Here is a 25,163-nt window from a genome sequence, read left to right as displayed (position 1 = left end):
GGCCACATGCTCACACAGAAACATATTTGACCTCATGCACACACACCAGATATGCTTGCAGCCCCCCTACCGTGAGGTTCTAAAGAGCTCTTTGTTGAGCTGCAGAGGTTCATTTAGAGGAAGTAAGAGCAGGATTGCAGGCTAAAAGTGTACATTATGAGTCGAGACCCCTCCACACACTATGCATTCCGATGCTCTTCAGCATTTAGGTGAATGGAGCATGGCTTTAGTCGAGGTGACTTCCTCTCCTCTCTCCATTCGATCACTTTGCTGTGTAAGACTGGGCGTGTGATAGAATGGGAGAAAAAAAGACAGGTTTGGCGACTAATGGAGTGAATGCAGGCAGGCAGCCAGGAGTGCAAAAGACACAGTGAGAGAATGAGCAGAAAGATGTCAGATGACCATATACACCCTCCCTCACTTGTTTGCCACAGATGGTAACGAGCCACTCAGACAGTGCGTACTGCTCCCCCAACTCATTGCCTGCCACCAGACAAAACACCCCATAAGAGCACTCATCTGGATTCATCAGGGGGCACAGGGTGGCACAGGGTGGCAGAGGGGGGCACAGGCCAGGAAAACAGTGTGTACATCTTTAAAAGAAAAAAAAGAGAGAGAGACACATCACATGGTTGTTATTCTCTGAAATCTGCTGCTCAGGTCACTTTGACAGCCCTCTCGTTCACCCTCCCTTTCTTTTTCCCTCCCTTGCTCGCTCTCACACACTCTCTCACCCTACACACACATAATCTCTCTCTCCTTCTCCCTCTCTCTCTGTCTCTCTCACTCTCTTACTCTCTCGCTCTGTCTTACTCTCTCCTCCCACCTGCATTGCTATCAGCGCACTAATAAGCGCGAGGGTACAGTCAAGGCAGCAGGATCATTGCAACTCTCTGCTCCTCTCTTTCTCTTTCTTTTTTTCTTTCTTTCTCTGCTTTCATTCCTTTGTGCTCTTGTTCTTTTTTTAACCTTTCCCTCCCTCCACGTTCTCACACACTCTCACACTCTCCCTCTCTTCCTCTCTCCTCGGTGTATATGTGCATGTGTGGACCTTTGGAAAAACAGACGCCCATGTGAGCAGCAGCAGCAGAAGCAGAACGGAGTGAAGGAGAAGAAGCAGAAGAGGAGAAGAAGCGAAGCGACTCGTCAGAGCGTTCCACAATCAGCTCGGAGCAGCAGCGTCAGGAACGGGCATGTGAGAAGATGTCCGTGGGCGGCTGCGCGTGTCCGGGTAAGAGCCCTCTGCTGTCGCCGTGACTACCACCCAGTTGCCGAGGGAGATAGAGTGTGTTGTCAAGTGTGTCGGTGTGGCGAAAGGACATGGCCCGAGGGCTTTGTTGCAATGACAGGAGGCACAAACGTTTGGGGAAAACATGGCTGCCCCCTGTTGTACTCTGTAGAGCTCTGTGTGTGTGTGGGGGGGGGGGGGGGGTAGAGTTTTGTTTCAGGGCAGCCTCAAAACCAGATTGAGGAAAGGAGAAATTGGAAGAGTTTGTTGGTGTTTTTCTTTTTTCCACACACAGATGGTTTGCATTGGTGAATGTCATGAAGAGCTTCATGGACCAGGCTCGGGTTGCCTTGTTGTGGCTCTTGTTGTTGTTGATCATTTTGAAGCCTTAATTCTGAACAGGCTGCAGAATGGGAAATGAGTATTTTTAACTAGCCAGTTCTGTGTCAGAAACCAGATGTGCAGAAAGTTTGTAGAGGTAAAATTGGTAAGAGGCCAAAGGTCAAGTTGATGTTCTCATGGCACTCGAATTCTCCTTTGCGATCATGGCACATGTAAGCACTTTGTATGGTGTTAGAATTGTATCACTGTATAAATGTGTGTGTCTTCTTCTTTTGTGTATGCTCATGTGCTTGTATCCGTCTGTTTGATGCTGCCTGTCAGAGATGGAGTGGCCCAGCAGAGTGTGTTTCTGTGATTAGCCATTTTGAGCTGACTTTTATTCACCCACACACTGGCATCAGCAGGATTATTATGGGATTTCTGTCTACACACATCAACAAGTGTCTGTAGCGGCTGTATCCTACAACCCTTCATGCTGGCTTTGGGTTTTGTTTTGTTTTTTGTTCAGTTTCTTAAAGTAATACTCCAACAGTTTCAAACAGCATGTGTAACACATGTACAATTACCACAGACAAAAATTTTGACACATTTTCCAGTACTGAGAAATGACTTCAAATTCACTTATAACCCTATAGTCTATAAGCAGTTGTTAAAATGTGAATAAAGGTTTAAAAACATGTGACCATGCTCAAAACTACAACTGTTAGACTCAAACAATGCATGTTAATGGTAAAGACATGAACATGACAAGACGTTTTACAGAATTTGTTGTCATGTCGTTTCAAACACATGAGCAATCCGGGAATCCCGGGTTCTTACTCTTTCCTGTATGCTTTGTGGTATCCTTCAGGCTTAGATCTACAACTGCTACGTTAATAAGGTATAACCACAAACTCTTCTCTCTGGCAAAGTAACTCCTTCTCTGAAAGGACTGTATGTAGAGCTTAGGTATAACCTCATTTACAAATACATTTGCCTGAAGAATTCATTAAAGGGTTCTTCATAAACGTTTTGTTTATTGGCTGCCCCAGCAACTGCCCTTGGGCCTATATTCAAAGTGGCTTTTAAGTAAACAGGTTTTGTATTCTTTTCTCAGCATGGAGAAATGTGTTGAAATTCTTTTCCGGGGTAATTGCACATATGCCACAGATGCATTTGATAGTGAGTAGGCTGAAAAACACTGGTTTTTATATCATGTCAGTAGTAGACCTGTTTGTGTTCCAGAGCTGGAACTAGCCTGTGCTTGTTTTCTTGTTTGTTTATGGTTGGAAGGTTTGCTATCTCTCCAGCTTGGCATAATGAAAGTATTAGCTTCCCCGACTTAGCCCAAAGCAGCATGGTTTTTAAAAGGAGCGAAATATTGGTTTGTACTTTAGTACAGATAAGATGTGTTGAAAGATCACCGTGTGTTGTCTCCCCATGGGACAAAAGCTCAGACATCATGAACAGACTTGAATAAAACATGGGTGCATAAAGCTGCAGATGGACTGTAAGTGTTAGGGGAACTTTGGGATAAAACTAACCTTCTGACTGTGTGTATTGCTACTGATAGGGCTTGCTTTCTCTCTCTCTCTCTCTCTCTCTCTCTCTCTCTCTCTCTCTCTTGCTCGCTCATTCGTTCCCTGTCCCTCTGCAGTGTTAATGTAACAGGCTGATATCTTTGCTCTGTTGCTCAGAGTCATTGGCTAGAGTACCAATTGGCCAAGCGAAGACCCATCAAACACCCCCTGACCTTCTCCTCTCATCCCTTACTCAAGAGAGACGAAGGAAGGGACAGAGAAAACCAGAGGCCATTGTGAATAAGTGACTTTTTAAATCAAATGAACAAACTGATGTTTTCGGTACACAGAGGTGTAAAGAGAGGCAGAAATTGAGATGAAGGCTCAGGACTGATATCAAGAGAGAGAGCAAACAGTATCTCGATTTTGACTGCTTTGCCACACAGACATCTGTTTGATTTCCGTCATTGTAGAGTTCAACCAGCCGATGCCATCTCGGGTGCCCAGAGCAACAGGCACTCAAGCACGTCTGTGACATTTGTGCCCTGAAGCAATCACTGATAACACTTCCTACACTGTAAAACATCCCTCTGTTATTGCTACAGCGTCAGCTTTTTCTCCCGCTGCTCGGATTTCTTCTTTTACTCCTTTATTCGAACAGACAGCTCAAAGAACGATTATAAATTAATAAATCCCTCATATCCACTGTTTAGTTCTAACCAGAGATTTTGTGGGTTTTTGTTGTTGTTGTTGTTGTTGTTGTTTTATTACAATGTCCCAGTAGGTTTACAAGATGGCCGTCTCATCATTTTTTTAAGCCCGGTCATAAAGTGAAGCATGCCTGCTTGTTTCTCAAGAGCATCTGTTCACTCTTTCGGTTGCAATATCATATCAGTAAAGTTTTATGAACCATTAAATAAGTTCATATGAATTATTTGTTTAGTGCCCCTGTGCATAGAACCTGATGAGTGTTTGGATCATTCAGACGTGTCATTGACTGTCAGTCAAAAAGAGCCTTAATTTTGACTTATACTCACATGTGGCTGTGAATTGACATTTTTATAAGCGTAAGTGATAACACACCAGTTTTATTAATGGGTTTTGGAAAGGTGAGTGATTCGTAGAATGTTTTCTGGATTTGTTTTTTTACAGAGTGCACTCTATGTGTGTGTGTGTGAATATGTGTACAGGGACTGTGGCTGGTTAATGGCCTGTGGCTCAGGCCTATTATGTGATCAGTGGTTATAATGGTGCATTTTTAGCAAGTATTGGTTTCATTGGTTGTGTATTTGGTCTGAGAATAAGCATTGTTCATGGCTTGCGGTCAGAAAGAACAGTTTGTGTTTAGTATATAGACTAAAGCGAGAGAGTGAGATCATTCTTAAATTGGATAGTGAGTGAGTTAGTATTGAGCAAGTAGGAGCTAGAGTGAAAGGAGAAGATAGAGAGAGAGAGAGAGAGAGAGAGAGAGAGAGAGTTGGCTAGCTCAGTATAAACTTGGTTTGTTTACATTCCTCTGTGATGCTGAGCAGTGGGATACACCCCCGTCTTGTGTGGTCTAGGTGCGAGGTACGTGTGTGTTTGTGCGTGCATGTACATGTATGTGCATGTGTGAGTATGTAATGTTAAATGTAGTCATCTACTCTATGTCTCGACATGTAGATGATTAACGTGTTTCTTGCTTAGCCATAATTCAGAGCCATTTAGAGATAAAGTCAGCTGTAGCGTATGTTTGACCACCACAGACAAGAACTTCAACCTTTCCCGGTACTGAGAAAAGAAGGGTAAATCTGTTTGTTTTGTGTAAAACTCATGTACAATGGAAGACAAGGAACTTCATTACAAGGAAAGTCAGTACGCTTTTTTGTAGAGCACCTGAACCAGTTTCTATTATGTAACTTGGTTCAGTTTTGTGGTGAGGTCTTAGGTATGCTACTTCAAAATTAAGTTTTAAATTGCTCTAGATTTTCTTTTGATTACTCAATTTCTCTTTTTTTTACGTTAATGATTAGACTTTAATTGTCAGAGCAAGATCCATCATTTTATTAAGGTTTACTGTTATTTCAGTCAGTCCCCTCATAAACTCCTGATAATGGGATTAAAAGGTTGTCATATGTATGTGCAAAGTGATTTATTTTCCGATTTTATGAGTTTTTTATTGTTATTATTATTATTATTATTATTATTATTGTTTATTACAGCCCAGATTTCCTCTTGTAGCCTTCTGTTGAGGGTAGCTACAATAAGCAAAGCTAGCAGACTGTTGAGTTAAGCTAAGCCAGCATTTCTTCTCTCTTTGTTGTTCATTTCTCAGTTTGTACATTATATTCTCCCTGTATCTGGCATGGACTTTCTAAATGTTGTAGCAATGTGTGTTTTTCCACATCTTAGTTGTGTCTTTGTTTTTTTTAATACTGAGGTACTTTGCTTGAATTGATTCAGACTTTGCTAGTTAACCGAGGGACTTAGCCAACTTTACTGTTGTTGTTGTTGTTATTGTTTTGTGGGGTTTTTTAAATTTTATTTTGGTCCTTTTTAGTTCTCAGCAGACCTATTGAACTGTTTTTGTGTATTCTCTTTTGTGGTTATGCATTACTAAGTCGACATAGCTCAAAGTAAAAATGGAAATGCCTCAGTCTCTGCCTGACTGCACATGGATACCATAAAACCATCAGGAAAGTGTAACTAGAAATGCCTTTTGCTGTATTAATCCAGTGTTGGGAAGTTGGATTATACTCAATAACACTGGTAAGACTTTCTCATGTCTGTCTCATCCAAGACTTTTATTGGTAAAGTGGAACGATTGTAGTTTTTAATTCATGTTATACAGGTGCGTATTTTAAATGTTTATTGTGGTGTGATAGTCTGTGGTAATCAGACATACGCTACCTAAACAGAGTATTGAGGTTAAGTTAAAAAGCATAGCAGTATTCCTTTAACACATAAACATTTGCAGTATGTTGTCACCTTCAGCAGCTACAGGTCGCAAGCTCCTCCCTACCTGTCTTCTTCTTCCTTTACATCCTTCGGTTTGCCCCCTCTCTTTTTGTATCTTTTTCTTCCATCCCCCCCCCCCCCCAACCTTGTCTGTGGCAGCAAGGAGAAAGAGAGATTGGTGCTCTCTCATGCAGAGAGTCACATGGTGTACTTGATTAGAGGAAAATCACTTAAATCGCAGCAGTACTAAAATGGCAACCACACACATGGCGCTTGCAGTTACACAAGTGCAGGCTGTTGAAGAGGATGTGTCTGTGAGATGGAGGGAGTAGGGGAAAAAAACAAGGAGCACAGTATGAGGGTGTTTGTGTCAGAGAAAGAGAGAGCAAGACTGTTGTTAAAGAGGGAGGGAGAGTGAGCCAGAGAAGGAGAGCGAGGCCGAGGGAGCATTAAGAGCAAGAAAGGGAGGGTGAGAGCGTGCGGGAGAGAGCGAGAGAGCTCACTTAGCTGGTGTGTGACTGTGCGTTTGGCTGGCACACTGATCTGTCATTGGCCAGGCTGTCTCCAACACATCAGACCTGTCTCCCAGCAGCCACAGATCTGGAACAAAATGGCTTCCTGCACCGAGAACGCAGCAGCATCAGGGCAATGTCACTTACCCATCAGCCCCCAGGCAGCATGAGTGCAGAAAGAGAGGGTTAGAGAGAGGGAGCATGGAGAGGAATGCATGGACACATTGAAGATTATAGAGCTCTATTACTGAATAACATGAGATTATGAGAGTATATTTTAGATCAATAGAAAAGGACTGAGAATGTAGTGGGGGGGGGGGGTGTGTCTCTTGTACTCCCTCAAGATAAAGCTGAATGCAAAAGTTTACCCTCAATTCAAGTGATTACAAGCAACGAGACTTTTAATGTAAATGGCATTTCTGAACGCGATATATAAATATGGACGTGTATTCCACTTTTTTGGAGTTCTTTTTTTGTCCATTTCTTCCGTTTGTAGTTTTCACTGTTGTTAATGGTATCACTTGCTTTGATGTTTATTATCCTCTTCTCTAGCTCTGAGAAAGACAAGTATTTTTTTGTGTGTTTTAAGACTTATAATAGCTTTGACCCTGATTCCCACTGACTTTTATCTTGACTGCTCACAGCAAACTGTTTGAGAGCCTGCTTGAGCTCTTCATGCGTTATATAAGCTTGAACAAAGTAAAATGTGTGGACTGTTTAAGTGATTAGACACATTCAAACAAATGAGATAGAGCAGGTCAGCAGTGAAGACTTAATTACTGAACATTTAGATTACGCTGTAACTGGTTTTTAATAGAAAAGCAACAATAAATGCACATGGTATTTTGTTTTGTTGACAAAAAGTAAAATAAAACTATACAGTACTGTGCAAAAGTTTTAGGCACCCTATTTTTGTTAGTACAAACTTTGTTATAATTTTTTTTATTTGATGACTTCTACATTATCAAGTCAGGACAAAAAAAAACATTTTAGATTCCCAAACATTAGTTTCCCAGCACAAAATGAAATGTTACAGAAAAATGTTTGTATGTCATTTAAGAAAGCAGCATATTTCATAAGAGACCACATTGCTGGGTTTTGCTGCAAAAATAAGAAGCGAGTGCGACAGTCAAAGTTTCCAGAAGAACTGTGTCTGGTTCTGCAACGATGCTCAATAAAACTTACAGCTCATTTCCTTATAATACTGCACTAATTGTACCGGAGACTATTTTCATTTTTATTTTCATTTTTTGTCACACCAAATATTGACTTTGTTTCAATTACTACTGTTTACTGCTCTTTACGGTATTTTCTTAATATAGAAACATTTAATTTCATTATATTGAAGGCCTCTTTGCTCTACAGCATTTCTTTGCATGTGTCTAAAACATTTGCACAGTACTGTATATATTTTTTTATTTGTCACTCAGACATAAGGGGAATACAAATGTTTGCACTTGTTTCTGTTTGGATAGAGAAATGCATATGAGCTACAGTGAGCTCAGAAAAGTGTGTACTGTATTTTTATGTATTTACAAATGACCAGTAGGACATGTTCCCAACCCTAGTGCTGGAGTACCCCCCACAAGGAAGCTCAATATTCTCTCTACAGCCCTGAACAGAATTATACTTTGTTAAGTGGTGGATTGTTGATCATTTCTGACCACAAGAGGGCGCCTGGTTGACAGAGTCTCTCACCGTCTGTTCTCCCATCATAACAGCCGATGTGATCATTGAGGATGAAATCCGAGCAGCTCTGCTCTTCTGTATCCTTGCTAGCTCAGATGATCCCAATCCGAACTCCATGATCAAAACATTATTGATCTGAGGCTTAGCCTTACAGAAACACACCAACCTCAGGGGTAGACCTGTCAATCACCCACATAACTCTCATGCACTTTGTGTCAGTCAGAGGATTAATGTAACATGACTGGCTTTTTCAATAAGTGTGTTCATTTTTCTCTTGCTTCATCTATGCAGGAAATTAAGAATACAACGATATTCAATCAGATAAGATATGTATGGTGTCTTTAGTTTTGTACTGGAGCTAATATGCCGAATGTAGCTTAGAAGTAATAGAAGTGTTTCCCATTATTTCCTACACAAAGGTTATACTTAGAGTCCCCCGACCCCCCCACCCAAAAAATTCTTATGACGGCTGCAAAGTTTGGGGTCAAGGTAGGGAGCCAGAAGGAGAGAGGAAGGAAGAGAGCACAAAAGAGCCAGCGATAAACCGAAAGAAACCAAAGAGGAGGAAAAACAATGTGACAGACCCGATAAATTATTTTCATCCTGATAACTGTTTGATGTTAATCATACCAGAAGTTTTTTTTCTTCAGCTAATGCTAGAGCTCACACAAAATGAGACTCCACTGTTCCCCAAGTTCCTCCCCCAGGTTTACGTCAGACCTGTGGGAAACACCAGACTTAATTCCCTTTCCTTAAACAACATCCTGTTCTTCAATTATGTCACACAGACTTCCTGATGTGGATACTGTGACTTACTGTACAAAACCTCACCATATAGATAAACATTGTAATGTTATCAGGTAACCAACCTGGACAACCATAATCACTTCTTTCCCTAAATGTAATTTGGTATCATTCAGCACAAGACAACGAAAGCATCCTGAAATTCAAAGGTGGAATTTTACCGGAGGAGGATTACATAGTCTGACTTAAAAATATCAGTAAATATTTGTAAATATTATAATTAGTAAATGCAGACTCTTCCTGCTATTTAAATCATCTACAGTACTGTGCAAAGATGCCTTCAAAATAATGAAATTAAATGTTTCTACATTAAAAAAAATACAGTAAAGCGCAGTAAACAGTAGTAATTGAAGTCAATATTTGGTGTGATAAAAAAAATAAAATTAAAATAGTAGTCTCTGGTACAATTTGTGCAGTTTTATAAGAAAATTAGCTGTACGTTTTATTGAGCATGTTGCAGACCGTCATACTCGCTTCTTATTTTTGCAGCAAAACCCAGCAACCTTCATTGTGTTTTTTGTCTGAAAAGTAGTCTCTTACGTAATATGCTGCTTTCTTTACTGAAATGCAAACATTTTTCTGTAACATTTCATTTTGAGCTGGAAAAATAAAATTTGGGACTTTAAAATGTTTTTTGTACTGCCTCGATGATGTAGAAATCATCAAATAAAAAAAATCTATAACAAAGTCTGTACTAAAACAAATAGGGTGCTTAAAACATTTGCACAGTACTGTATATAAGAAAGAAATCACAGGAATGAGCTTAACAAGGTTGCTTAATGCAACTATATGAAGATTTAGGTATGTGTTTATGGAAAAGATTTTGGGTGAGATAGACTTCCATTACTTGTTAGCTACATTCTCTTTGTGGGTTAAGTACAAAACAAAAGCAACAATGGACATCAACCATGGCCTATTGACTACAATTTAAGATTTTTTTTAAAAATAGGAAGATAAAGCCTAGCATTCCTTATAGTGATTTTGCAAGTGAAGTGATGAACTCATGTAGTAAAAATGCATTGTCATGGTTTTTGCTGTACCAGTATGTCAGTTTAACATATCTCCAAACGGGCACTAAGGAGAAGATGGACAGCTAGAAGAGCAGGGGGGCACTATTGGTGGAACAGGGGCAGTTCGGCCTGTTATCAGGCGTGTGGCAGATGTGTGCCTTAGGACTTCCTGTTGACTACTGAACAGAAGGTGGGTAAGAGAGTCCTCAACCCCCTCCATCACTTAACGACACCCCTTCACCCTGCAGCCTGGGCACCAGAGATATCCAGCAGAGAGAGGGAGAGGGAGAGGGAGAGAGAGAGAGAGGAGAAGAAGAAAATAGAAAGTGTGAGAGCAAGCCATATAACCACCTCATTCACTTGTATTCTAGAGAGCTCAAATCATCAGTAAAGAACAGTGAGACTTTTCATCATGGAAATGCCTGGTAAGAAAGAACCATTCTACACCCCTCGTATTTTCTGTTCTTATTGACCTTATATTCTGAACAAGTTTCAGTCAAACAGGCTGTATTAAATGTTTATTTATCCTCTTGGCAGAAGCTTTGAGTTACTCACAAATGAGGCAAAATCTACAGATCTGGCTCTCAGAGATTTGAACTCACAGACTTCTGGTTACTAACACAGTCACACTTGAGTTCACGTAGCTTGGGGTTTTTTTTTTTTTTAAAAGGGATGCACCAAAAATTGTATTTGAAACTCGAAACTAATGTAGGTTTCAGGGTACATGTTGAATTCTACTAGTTAACTTTAAAATACAGACTACATAATGTAAATTCAGACCTAGAAATGTTAGCAATAAAGGTCTTATGATGAGACAGACATGAGTAAAAGTCTTACCAAAGCTTATGTTCTTATGAAGCTTTATCAAACTGTTAATTCTTGTTGCTTAAATTTTGCCAAATGGCTTTGTGGTGTCCAAGCAATATCAGACCAAAACTGATGGAGGAACTTCCATGTGTACTTTTAGCACCGTTCTCTGCATTTTTTTTCCTTCATATTTTTAATCTCCATTTACAATTTTCAGCTTAATTTTTGAGGAATTCCTGAAAGAGTTGTACAAATACGTTTTACATTAACATTTATGTATATGTGCCCATAGAGTTTAATTATAAGTTTGTTTTTATTCCTTTCTCAGTACAGGTTAACAATTAAAAGTGATTGTCCATGGTAATTACACATACACTACAGATGTGATAGACGGTGTTTAGACTGAAAAACACTGGTGCCTTTTTTACAATATTTGGAAATGGCTCGATATGTTTTTCTTTGGCTATTATCCTGTGCTAGCACTCAGTCTTGTACACTGACTTCCATGTGTTGGCTTTGGATCAGCTGCCCCTCTGTCACTCTCAAGACTTTGCCACCAAACTAAGTACACTACTGAGTGTACTTCTGCAATGGAGCATATAAGTAAAGGGCTACGCCACATGAAGACAAACATGGTGGTATATCCTGTATTCACATGTCCTATTCAGTGGTGAGACTGTCAGGTTGTGTTTACACTAGTGAGGGTAATGAGGGAGAAGCCTGTAGTGACCTGTCTACTACTACATTGGTAGGAAAATGGCAAAACATGCATTTTCCTAAACAGATTAACATTATAAAGGTAAATGAATTTGTTGCGCATCTTAAAATCCTCTAACTTCTTGAACCAATTAATAAGATTATTATTCTAAAAATATCCTATCCTAACTGCTTATAGTTCTAAAAACACTTTTCTAAACAAACAGTTTGAATTAGTGTAATAACATAAGTTCAGTAAATAAAGAAAATAATCAGTGATGTAGTAGCGTGACCAGAAGTTGCTTATTTTTCTATAACAGCATGTCCTGAGGTGTTTTGTTCCTTTTATGCCACAACAATTTGTCAACGCTAGCAGTATTTTGTTTTATGAAAGAACAACATCATACTTTTTTCCGTTTATAGTTACATTTAATGTTACAACGTGCTGACATTGGAGACTCCTTCCAAAAATGCTATATAAATGTCTCCTCACAGAAAACTTCACCATATCAACAATTACACATTACTAAAACTCAAAAAATTTGTGGAAGGTTCAGCATGCAAGTCCCTGTGTATGTTGTTACTATAGAAATGATAATGTATTAGAATGAGCGCATTAATATAAACCTGTGATTTCCTTGTAGCTGGAACTATTGTCAGAGCTGCTGTTATAGAAAATTAATCAACACCCTCTGAGTAATCAGAATATAGAATTCAACAGCACTGTGGTATAAACACTTATAATTGCCTTAACATTCAGTTTGTTCAAAATAAATGTACACAGAGGTTTAAATTGTGCAAACTGGAACGCTCTTGGTTGTGGAGCTTTCTGTTGGTCTGTCAGTTGTTCACTGTTGACTTATAAGCCACTTGCAAATACAGATATGTTTAAGGAGTAATAAACGTGCTGCGAGTTTCCACCAATTAACCAGAAACGAGTGCGAGATAGCTGTTGGACAAACAGAGACAACCATGGTGAAACAGAGTTAGTGTTAGTGCTATAAATACTAATTACATGCAGGCAGTCAAATTGCAAATGATACAATCTTGAAGTCGAAAACTAATTTGTAATAACAACACTAATATATATACTCAGAAAAAAGAAATGTCCCTTTTTCAGGGGACTGTATTTTAAAGATAATTTTGCAAAATCCATATAAGCTTTACAGATCTTTATTGGAAAGGGTTTAAACAATGTTTTTCATGCTTGTTCAGTGAACCATAAACAATTATTACACATGCACCTGTGGAACAGTCCTTAAGACACGAACAGTTTACAGGCGGTAGGCAGTTAAGGTCACAGTTACAGTAACTTGGACACTAAAGAGACCTTTCTACTGACTCTGAGAAACACCAGAAGAAAGATGCCTAGGGTTCCTGCTCACCTGCGTGAACATGCCATAGGCCTGCTGCAGGGAGGCATGAGGACTGCAGATGTGTTCAGAGCAATAAACTGCAATGTCTGTAATGTAAGACGCCTAAGACAGTGCTACATGGAGACAGGAAGGACAGCTGATCATCCTTGCAGTGGAAAATTACATGTAGACGTGATCGAGAACTTGCAATGTCTTGGTGGAAGAGTGGAGTAACATCTCACAAGACATCCATGAGGATGAGATGCACTGTAGTACTTAAAGCAGCTGGAGGCCACCACATACTGGCTGATAATTTTAATATTGCCCCCCCCCCCCCCCCCCGACCCCGTTCAGGGACTCATTATTCCATTTCTGTTCATCAAATGTCTGTGAAACTTGTTCAGCTTATGTTTCAGCTGTTGAATCTTTTTATGTTACTACAAATATTTACACACATTAATAAATTTGCTGGAAAGAAAAGCAGCTGAATGTCAGAGGAAATTTTTTTTTTCTGAATATATATATATATATATATACACACATACATATGTATGTGTGGTCAGTTTCTGCTAAGCATGTTTAGTACATTTGTTCAGATTTAATAGTGACCTGGATTTTTTCTGTGGAAATAAGCCAGTGATTGACATATTGAAATGCCTTTATGTTATGCAAGACTATTATTGATGGAGATATCGCCAGTATTTTTTAACGGACCACACGGAATGTCGTGAAACCACATTTATTGATTTTGTGCCATGACATTAAGTGGCCAGCTATCGACCTCAGTGGGAACTGATCATTTTAAATCCCCAGAGCTGTGTTGTCTTTTATCGGTCACCTGGCCGTCAAAGGATCTCGGCTATGAAGTGGCCTAATGCGGCTGAGGTGTTTGTATGCGTACTTGCTGCATTGATTTGATTAGACAAATTGATGACTATAATCTGCTATAATGGGATTACATTAAACCCTTGCTAATTCATCATTAGACTAATTGAGCTTTGTATTAGATTTTGTATTTTTATTGGATTTTTATGAATAATCTAAGGTCAGCATTTTTAAACAATGGTAGATCATGCAGTGGTGCAGATCATCCTTTACTGTTAATTGTTATAGTTGTAAATATAATTGACTGGTCAGCTGAAATTAACGGGCTTAACTTAAAAACTGGTCTAAATACCATCAACTTGAACTGAATGGAGTTCAGTTGCACATGAAATTAAATTTCTGAATTGCACATCACAGCTCCAGGGTCTCCGGGTTGTGAGTTTCACAAGTTCTCCTCTTGTCTGTGGGTATCCTAAGGGTTCTTAGATTTATTCCCAACTCCAAAAAACATGCCAGTTGGTAGATTGGTGGACTCTATGTTGTCCCCGTGTGTGAATGAGTGTGTGAATGTGTGGGTGCACGATGCCCTGTGATGAAGTCATTTCCAGTCAAGGCTGTATTCCCAACTCATGCCCGATGATGAATGAATAAATATAAATGAAGTTTAAAAGATTTGAAGGGTGTAAAGTTCATAATCAGATAGATAGATAGATAGATAGATAGAAAACAAACAAACAAACAAACAATAAATAAATAAATAAATAAATAAGGGGCACAGTGGCTTAGAGGTTAGCAGGTTTGCCTCACACCTCTGGGGTTGGGGTTTCGAATCCCACCTCGCCCCTGTGTGTGCGGCATTTTCATGTATTCCCTGTGCTTCAGGAGCTTCCTCTAGGTACTCTGGTTTCCTCCCCCAGTCCAAAGACATGTGTTGTAGGCTGATTGGCATTTCCAAATTGTCTGTAGTGTGTGAATGTGTTTGATTGTGCCCTGAGATGGGTTGGCACCCCGTCCAGGGTGTCCCCTGCCTTGTGTCCTGAGTTCCCCGGGATAGACTCTACGCTCCCCCGTGACCCTGTGTAGGATAAGCAGCATGGAAAATGGATGGATGGATGAATAAATAAATAAATAAATATCATAACGCAAATGTGCTTAATATTTTATAAACTGGATTATATTCATAAAACGAATCAGTCCTTTCATTAATCCAATTCAGGAACTTTATCATCACATGTACAAACTCCTCGTACAATGAAATTCTTAGTTTTCTCACAAATGCAGTAACAACAAATTTATATATATATATATATATATATATATATATATATATATATATATATATATATAGTGTTGTTTTTTTAAACATAAGGTGTAGATTTTTTTAAATTTGAAAGAGGCTCTGACTGCAAAAAAATATATATACCATACTAATAGATTTTGATAGAATTTATATCTATAAGGCAATACACTCTGTGCTTTTTTATGTAAACTTGTATAAGTGTGGCATTACATGTGATAAGAAAAGATGCAGAAATGTGCTGAAACAACCTTCCACTGGAGAGGAGGAGGAGGAGGAGGGGTGAGGAAGGGCGGTGGACTGTTTCTCTCTCCCGGGTTTGCTTATGGGAGAAAGAGAGGAGATGATAAGGAGAAGCCAGTGGGGGAGAGACAGAGAGGAGAAAGAGGTGAAAGGAGAGAGAGGAGGGCCTACAGCTTTATTGTTCATGCCTGCCCTGGAACAAAGGGCTTATAACGGGCTCCGTCCGCAACACCACAGCTAGCAGGTTTACGGAAATGGCACACGGCATCGCGGTCAAATCAGTTTAGCGGTTTGTTTTTCTCCCCAGTCGCATTTTCCATGCTTTTCCCCGCCGTTGTTGTTAGTGTTGTAGAGTTTGTGTCGGGGACGTTTAGTTTTGCTCCACAGTAGCCACCGTACTCAGCTCGGGCTCCGGAACTGAGCTACACTGAGCTACCGCTGGAGCTTGTAAACATTAATCTTGTGAAAACCAATTCTTGCAGGTAAAATGATATTTTTACACTTAAATTGAATGTATTTAAAATGTTATTACGTTATTATTTTTCTTTAAATCTACATAGTGCATGCTTTGTTGTTATACACTTCGTTGATATTAAAAAAAAATGTATTGTAGCCGTTTTACGCTAGCCCATTAGCTAGCTGGGTAGCTTGCTAATTCAGCTCGGATAGGAAGGAGACAGAAATGGCTCCAAAATGTGTTTTAGTTTAATTAATCATAAAACACCGCGCGAAACGAATAACGAACGCTAAAATTATTTTAATATTTACTCTAAGCGCTGTCTTCAGAAGTGTTTTGGTTCGTTAAATCATGCTAGGCTAAGAAAATCTAGCTAGCTAACCAGCAGTGGGGAAGTTGTGTTCCAAACGGCTTTCTTCTCCCTTCACGAGTGCACTGCACAGCAAGTGGAAATAATGGATTCTACGTGCTATGTAGTGCACATCGTGTCCAATCGTGTCCAATCGGGAGCCGTATGAGATGAGCCCTGTGTTGTGTAGCCAGCTTCCTTGACTAGTGACTAGGGCTTCAAGACTGTCTTGTGACCAGGAGAAAATGTCACACCTTTCAAATCTTTCTTGTTTCTTGTGAAATCAAAACCAATTCTGCTCGTCTTTCTAAATGTTATGGACTAGAATATCATTCAATCTTTTAATTAGTTTCCTGTGTGTGTGTGTGTGTGTGTGTGTGTGTGAGACGACATGTCACCTACCTGTTTGGAATATAGTGGCTTTAATTTGAAAGTGTATACATTTGGTGATCACACTGGAAATGGTTTGTATTCTGCCCCAGAATTAAAATGAACAAAAAAAAACCTATGCAGAGTTACTTGCTTTGTAACATTTCTAAAGATTAGTTTCAAAGGTAATGTTATCGTGTACTTGGGCTTGTTGATTTTTCCACATTTGTGAGCACCAGCTCATAAACATCACATTTTATTAAGCATTAAGAGTGTTATTCCCAGAATATGAGATGCTGGGTTGTTTTCCCCCCTTGCTAGTAATGAATCATGTTTGGCAGGATGGATGTCCTACGCTGCGGCTGCTGCAATTTGCGGGTCCCTTAGTGCATTTTGTGCTTCCTCTCTGTCTTGTCAGCACCACTCATAATGTGGCACATTTTGAGGCGAATTAGATTATCAGCACATTTTAGCCTTTAGTCTGATGTGTTTTGCCTTTCTCTGTGTGGAGGAAAAGAGGCCCTGTGTGTGAGCAGAGCGAGGGGGAGGTGATGTTTTGAAGAAAGCAATTTACAGCACAGGAAGTTAGTGTTTGTTGCTTGATTTGATTTAGACAGACAGTCATTAACCACCAGCTGAGTGATCTCTGTTAATGGTATGCTCTTAAGATCTAATGGACTGTTGCTTATTTATTTATTTACTTATTTATCGCTCTTAATGGCAATGCGGTAGTCATTTCTGCCTCTTCTGCGGGGGGAAAACACGTCTTAATTAGCTGCTGTGATTCAGAGGAAATTCTCATTTGGGGTGTAGACTTCCTCCATTCCCTAGTAGTAGTAATAGAAGAGTTTACACACTCGCGCACGTACACTCGCGCATGCACACTTGCACACGCACACAGAGTCAGGTTTGGCGGTGTAAGATCATAGCATTTGAGATTGACAGAATTATCAAATTAATTACTGTGCCAGTACTCGAATATACAATATGCGACACTGTTTCTGTTAACACCACCACTGTCTGTTTTCATTCAGGAGGCAGATGCGTAGGTTGGTAGTGAGCACGTTGGGCAGTGTTTGCACTTCCAATAAAGACTCGAGCATACGCATTATGTAGGTTTTCTTATTTTAAAGCAATCCATTGAAATGACATTTCCATTAAAGCAAACATGAAATGAACAATAGAATTTTTTACGATGCACTGGTCTATAAACTGGTGTAACGGGTGACGTAATTATTTTGACATAAAAAACATAGGCACGTAGCTAGTCTGAACTGAGTGTTGTGCGTTAGGTTTAAAAATACAGCCGTACGCACTGGCTAACAGCGCAAAACATGTAGAGCACTGAACTGCGGGCCGTAAGGATAAAGCTGTATGGAAATATACTGCATCGTGTCCACTGTGTGGTGGTGCCACTGCACAAGACAGCTGTGTGTCCAGTGTCGTCCACCCTTAATTTTTAATGTTTTAAAGTCACAAATGAATGTTTCATGAAGGCAGTAAACTGATGCAGGAAGGGTGTTTCTGTGCATGCTTGTGTATGAGAGATGAAATGATATTCGGAATGACTTGCTTTTATTATTTTTATGATCTTACTAAAATTTGACTTGGCTCTCTGTGGCTTTTTTTTTTTTAAAAAAAATTCACACTCTCGACTGCTTGCCATTGGCTTCGTTACTCGCACACACATTTTAGTAGCAGGTGTGTACGAGAATAAGAAGTTGTCACAAGAAGTGGGCGTGACCAAGGGGTACAATTAATGAAGAGAACGTGGAGACGGATATATGCTCAAAGCAATGACTGACTGACATGGGGCGGACACGGCTCTGACGGAGCACCCTGAAATGACCAGGTCTCGATTCATTTCCTGGAGACCGAATGAACCCCCGTGTCCCCCTGCTGTACTATGCAGGACTCTCTTAAGCGCATTTGTGAAATGGAAAAGAACAGCTAGATGGCTGTTTATCATCTCTTCATGGTGGTAGAATGTCAGGCAGTTCGATTCAGATAAATGCACAGGCGTTGGCTGGTCGGTTGCTTTATTGACGGGTCTATTATTGACAGTTAACAATGGATGAAGAAATCTGCCCACTGTGCTAATGTTCTGTGATCAAAATAGAAAGGCACGTACTGTATGTGTGCGCGCACGCATTGATCGGCTGTAAATCAAACTGAACTCGGTTGTTTTATTCCGTGATCTGTAAATGGGTTACTCCTTATAGATGGGCAAATTCTTAGTGCAACACTAATCTTACATTTTACAGTTAAAACAGAGACTTGGCACTTTCGTTAAAAAATTATTTGAGGAATGCTGCATATGAGCCCACAAATTAGCTCTAAGTTGTGGAGCTGTTGTGTAAATTATTACAGGATTCTGTACTAATGGAAAACCTGCAGCCATGGGTTTGGCTGCTGTTAAGTAAATTGCTGTGAATAGGACAAGACTCCAAGACTAAAAATCCAGTCATGAACTAGATTACTAGCAGTTAACTAGGCAGTTATTTAATAAGGGTTGGCGATATGACAGTAATGTTTAGGATTGGCGATATGGCCAGTTATATCATAGCAAACAAATAACTCTGAACAGGAGAAGAATGTCTGTCGGTAAAAATAAAAAAATAAAAAATTTCAATCAGTTTGCAATTAAATTAATGATATCATGATAAACCATGGTATACTTTATCACAATATAGATATTTTATTGTCATATCGTTCTGCCCTAGTAGCTTAGTTAGCAAATTGCTATCGATGTGCTACGTGATATGATGAGTATGTCCGGCGTTTTCAATATGCGTATTCATTCATATTTTATCAGTTTTGACATTTTTGTATTTGATTGGTGTGTTGAGATATTACACTTTGTTTTTATTTGTTTTAAACATTTTTTACATTTTATTATTCCACAGATTTATTTTTAAGTTCTGGGGGTACATCTTTCTTTTTTTTTTTTTAAACTCACCCCTGGTTACCTGGAATGTATTTAGGTGTATTAATATTCAAGCACCAAATATTTAGTGCCTGTCATCTAGTTAGTGCTCTGAAAAACGGCTTCGGTAGTGTATAGATATCCCAAGAATCAGTGCATGTCTGAGCATCCCTTTTCACTGGAAACACTGATTTCAGACTCCCTTGGAAATGAGCAGACCTCGTATGCTTTAGCTAGTCTTGTATCCAATAACACAAGCTGACAAAAGACAAAACTCAAAAAACCCAGTGTGTGGCGAGAGTCATTGACATTTCACAGATTTATTTGCGAGACGAGACGGCCAGTCATTATTAGGCAGAGTCGTTCCTGTGACAGAGGAGGTCATGACCCCGTCGAGGATGAATGTGTCGCGCAGTAGATCCTTTTAATAGGCGGGATGGATAGGGTGAGGGGTGTGTCTGCACTCCACAACCCCCTTCTGCCCTCTGTTTATAGCTGTGTGTGTGTGTGTGTGTGTGTGTGTGTGTGTGTGTGTGTGTGAGAGAGAGAGAGAGAGCACAAATCAGTCCTATACCAGTCGTGACCTGTGTAGTGGATTGAAATGAGGGTGGGCTGTATTGCCCTGTATAGCAGTCACGCGCTTGGGCCCCAGGTGATGCCGAAACGACCCCTGCTCTCATTCACACTCAGTAGGATTTCTGAATTCACATGTAAATAATCAAACTAATGGTAACCTGACCTTTTATAGCTCATCTTTAGTGATGGTGCACAGTTTTCTTGATTACTGTGTATTGAATGGTTTCCAGCTGAAGCAGGAATTTTTTTATTATTTTATTTTTTTTTTGCTTCAGTTTGATTTTGTATATCGTTTTTAACAATACACATCGTCACAGAGCAGCTTTACAGAAATCCGAATTTAGATTTAGATCCCTAACGAGCAAGCTGGAGGTGGCCATGGCGAGGAAAACCCCCAGAGATAGCACGAGGGAGGAACCTTGAGAGGATCCGGACTCGAAAGGGAACCCGTGGTCTTCTCTGTGATGCCGGATAGTAAGATTATACGGCATTAGAGTGTAGAAAAGTAAAGACAAACTGTATTAAATGTGTTGTTGAAGGATGTTTAGTGTAAGCGTATTGGGAACTCCTGAGACGAGCAATTTCATCAGTGTGTACTAGAATAATAATATTTCCAGATTCAATGAAGAAAACTTGTATTTAATTGTTTAAGATCCTGTGTTCGGATTCTAGCCTGTTGAAACAAATTTTTTGACCGACTGACTCTTGTAGCTTCATGTAAAAAAAAAAAAAAAGTGTTGTCAAAAGCACGTCATCGATTGTATATAGTTTATTACCAAATATATGTTTTGAAATGATACATTATCTCTCTTAATCAAATATTACAAAAAGAACAATTCATGTGTATCAAAAGTGATATTAAGCGGTGTGTAAGTGGTAAACAATTTCCGTCAGACAAATTTCCATCTGAATCTGTCAAAAAAAACCTGCTGATGTTAGGATGTCTGGAAAGATAATGCTGTCTTTTACCTCCTTTAAAGTGGCATGTAGAGAATGTGTGTCCTGTTTAAACTGACATTTAAGAAATGTGAAATCTTTCTCGATATCAGCAGAGAGAAAATGGTTGAAAAACAAACGAACGAAAGATTATTTAAAAATACAAAAATATTTTACTTAAGAAAGTGACATCATTTTCAATTGTGGGCTATGCCACATGAACATAGTGTAGTATTACTGCTAGTGTTTGCTCTGTCTTTGACTTCATAAAATGATGTAATATCTTGATACCTTTCAAAGCCCAAGTGCTTATTATGCAGTAACTACACGAACAGCACTGCTAATGCTAATATCGTGTAGAACCACCTGCACTTGAAGAGGCTATTACGCACATGAAATTGAATACTTTTACCGTTTACTATAATTACAACCTTCATGCAATTTTTCTAGAATTCAACGGCCATAACATTCAGCATATCCCATATTTACTTGTATTTACTCCCAATAATAATAGGGATCTGGGAAAAAATATGTATTAGACCCGCATCTTGTAGATTATAGCTTCCTAATGTTTCTTTCCCCATTCCATCTCTTTTAGGCTGTTCCTCCAAATCATTCAAGCTGTACTCCCCGAAGGAACCCCCCAACGGCAGTGCTTTCCCCCCCTTCCATCCCGGCAGCATGCTGGACAGAGACGTGGGGTGAGTCCTCCTGTTAGCACGGCGTAGTAGATTAAAATAAACACAGTCAGTTTGGGCGTTTCTGTTATTGTCACTCTCAGGCAGTGTGTGTGTGTGTGTGTGTGTGTGTGTGTGTGTGTGTGTGTGTGTGTGTGTGTGTGTGTGTGTGTGTGTGTGTGTGTGTGTGTGTGTGTGTGTGTGTGTGTGTGTGTGTGTGTGTGTGTGTGTGTGTGTGTGTGTGTGTGTGTGTGTGTGTGTGTTGGATTTCAGACAGAATCAGTATTTGTGCTCATGTTCTGTTTAGGTTACAGTAATACAGCTTAATGGTTTATAAAAAGCAGGCAGCCTTGATTGTCAGTTTTGCCGAGTCAGCCAACACCAGTTTGGCTATAGTGAGATAGTGGAGTAAGGAAGAACAAGAACCCCAAGGCTGATCCCCTGCGTCTGTGGTTAAAAACGAGCCGTCACTCAACAGCTTCTGCTCTGATTGGACGGTGAAAAGGTGGGGGCGCGAAAAGTGCAGGGGACTGTGTCTGGCTGCCTTCACTGCACCGTAGAGATAAGAGGGAAAAAAAGTCTGGGGAGGAAACGATACCCTTCCTGTCTAAAACTGCACCCACAGGGGGATCACACTTAATCCTGAATCATCAGCCTCTAACATGCATCGCTAAATTTCAGCCCGAGTGTTGATGGGGAAAAAAATAACGATTTGAAACGGTATAAAATGTACCTATTTTTAGCCTATGATTATTGATGAGTGAGTGATTTGTGAAACAGCACTGTGGTGAAGGCGCTGTTTAATCTTGAATATTGTCATCTTTCTTTGTCTTGCTCTGCAGCCCAACGCCCATGTACCCCCCCACATACCTAGAGCCTGGGATAGGGTATGTATTGAAAACAACCTATTTTCTTGTGTCGTATCTCATTGGTGTTTATGTATAACGTATGTCACGATCATTGCGAGGTTTAACTTGTCTTAATCATTTCTCTCTTCTCTGTGCTCTTTTTTTCTTTATCAGGAGGCACACACCATATGGGAACCAGACAGACTACAGGATATTTGAGCTTAACAAACGGCTACAAAACTGGACAGAGGTAAGTGAGGCCCAGACATAAAAAAGACAATTCCAGCTGAGGAATTATGGTTGATTTTTAGTTTTTGGGCTGTAGTTCCTGGACCTTTTTCAGTTCGTGCTTCACAGTACTTACTTTTCTGCGGATCAGGAACTATTGTGATTAACTATTAGATTGCAATATTAAGCATTGCTCTTTGATCAGACTGTCCTCTTTACCACTAACCACTGTGTTGAGTTAACAGGTGATTACTCAAGTGAAGCAACTTCCTCGACACTTTATTTAGTCAAAAGCAATAAGGGAGCATGTTAGTGGCATGCCTCTTGGAATTCTGCTTTTTTTTCTGCACTACCACTACTGTCACTACCACATTAACCTCATATTTACACAACAAAACCAAACAGTAAAGAACAACACAACATTCTCAGCCTCCTGGATGTTTGCTGTATTTCTTTTGGTTTTACTGTGTGGAAAAAGAACATAAATGGTGTGAAGTCTGCATTGCTTCTGTCTTTTATATAATGGTCACGGCTCCTGCAACGCAGAAGAGAAACACTCTAGTTCTTGCTCAGGATATTTCCCAAACCTCAGTGGAAATGTACCTATTTAAATACATGTATGTATGTAGATGAGGTAAATTTGCAATTGGTCATAAATCTACTCTTTGGAGGTTGATAGAGTTAAGATACTTATTTCACTGAAAAGACACTCTCAAAAAAAGGACTTTACCGAACAGTTTATTTAATTTTTTTCCAATCAAGAAATCACTATTTGCTGTGCAAATGAATTTCATTTAGCAGTAAAAACTAACATGCAAACAAATAACATAAATTCCTCCATAATATCCTCCTGAGTAGGAGTGAATGTCAAATTTTCTGAATGCAGGTCACCTAGAAACTGAGATTTTTAATTCTGAATATAGAAATAAAATATCTAAATATGTATACCTTTTTACTCATCTGTATTAAGGTTGCCAATAATGCTGAAGCTGACTATAGGGACTCTCTCTCTCTCTCTCTCTGACTCTAGGAGTGTGATAATCTGTGGTGGGACGCCTTCACCACAGAGTTTTTCGAGGACGACGCCATGCTGACAATCACCTTCTGTCTAGAGGACGGCCCTAAGAGATACAGTAAGGCTCCAATAAAATGTTTGAAATTAACGCTCTGCATATTTGAAATATTTTTCAGTGCGTTTGTAATTTTCCTATTAGCCCCAAACTATTACAAAAAGTATAGAAGCTAGAAGTATGTGAATATTAGTTGCTAATGGAAACTGTGTTCGCCCCCCTTCAGCGATTGGCCGGACGCTGATCCCCCGCTACTTCCGCAGTATATTTGAGGGTGGTGCGACTGAGCTCTACTATGTGCTAAAGCATCCTAAGGAGTCCTTCCACAATAACTTTGTGTCTCTGGACTGTGATCAGTGCACAATGGTCACTCAGAATGGCAAGCCTATGTTTACACAGGTAGGCATTAAAGCAGCAGAGTGTGTGTGTGTGTGCGCGCGCGTGCGCGCGCGCATGTATGCATTTTCTCGCTTTATTATGTAACAGTTAATCACAGGCCAACAACAGCTTCAGAAATCAGTGTCATTATTGGCGGCTAGTCAGTATAATCAAATCCTAGCCATACCACAGCCATCTGTGACAAATTCTGTTTTGTTTTTTTAGAAATGTTATGTTTGTTTTTAATTATGTGTGTAAACCTACCATAACCCATCTGTGCCTCGTAAACGGCAGGTATGCGTGGAGGGCCGTTTGTACCTGGAGTTTATGTTTGATGACATGATGAGGATAAAGACATGGCACTTCAGCATAAGGCAGCACAGAGAGCTTATTCCCCGCAGCATCCTGGCTATGCACGTATGTATCAAACCTTGTGCCAAAGCATGACATTTAGCCAAAGGCATCCTTCTAATTGGAAAAATATCATAACATTAATATTTAAAAGAACTGCTTGATTTATCAGTTGTCTGCCGTTCCAGGCTCAGGACCCGCAGATGGTAGACCAGCTGTCTAAGAACATCACGAGATGCGGTCTCTCCAACTCTACTCTCAACTACCTCCGAGTAAGAGCTCATACGGCCTCCGAATGTACCCAGCTGTCTTATAGTGCCGGCGGTGTAGTCATAAATCAGCTCAGAGTGGGAAATCACGTCACACCTAACCTGCTGAATATTGACAGCGATTCTAATTTAGTTCTGTTTTAAAACCTACACCTCCTGAGAATGGAGTAGTGTTATAAAACCGTGAAATATTACATTCAGTTTCCTAAATGTATGCCCTTCAAACAAACTGTACTCTTCACAATTTTGTTGTGCTTGCTCAAGGCAAACGTAATAAAGCGGATTCTCTTTCTGCTCTGTAGCTATGTGTGATCTTGGAGCCAATGCAGGAGCTCATGTCCAGGCATAAGACATACAGCTTGAGCCCCAGGGACTGTCTCAAGACCTGCTTGTTTCAGAAGTGGCAGAGGATGGTAGCTCCTCCAGGTAGGCAAATATTCACTTTTTATATATATATATATATATATAGTGTGTGTGTGTGTGTG

General features: G+C 39.8%; 1 protein-coding gene across 3 annotated transcripts in view; it reads left to right on the top strand.

The window, feature by feature from the left end:
* Positions 1-770: 770 nt before the first annotated feature.
* Positions 771-25,163, top strand: part of ldb1b (LIM-domain binding 1b) — a 28,728-nt gene continuing 4,335 nt past the window's right edge. Inside the window, exons 1-9 of one of the 3 annotated variants that reach the window (XM_053634555.1) lie at positions 771-1,231; positions 21,456-21,558; positions 22,377-22,421; positions 22,557-22,632; positions 23,641-23,743; positions 23,907-24,079; positions 24,353-24,475; positions 24,598-24,681; positions 24,981-25,104. In XM_053634555.1, the coding sequence (XP_053490530.1) occupies positions 1,204-1,231; positions 21,456-21,558; positions 22,377-22,421; positions 22,557-22,632; positions 23,641-23,743; positions 23,907-24,079; positions 24,353-24,475; positions 24,598-24,681; positions 24,981-25,104 (859 nt within the window). In that variant the 5' untranslated portion in view covers positions 771-1,203. Of the gene's footprint in view, positions 1,232-9,957; positions 10,447-15,266; positions 15,727-21,455; positions 21,559-22,376; positions 22,422-22,556; positions 22,633-23,640; positions 23,744-23,906; positions 24,080-24,352; positions 24,476-24,597; positions 24,682-24,980; positions 25,105-25,163 lie in introns of those variants that run through there. The other 2 variants (XM_053634556.1, XM_053634557.1) reach the window with 2 other exon arrangements.

This window comes from Ictalurus furcatus, chromosome 10 (assembly GCF_023375685.1).
Source record: "Ictalurus furcatus strain D&B chromosome 10, Billie_1.0, whole genome shotgun sequence".
In the NCBI taxonomy this organism is placed as follows: domain Eukaryota; kingdom Metazoa; phylum Chordata; class Actinopteri; order Siluriformes; family Ictaluridae; genus Ictalurus; species Ictalurus furcatus.
Note: the sequence above shows the minus strand (reverse complement) of the source record. Positions and strands in the feature narration are given on the sequence as shown.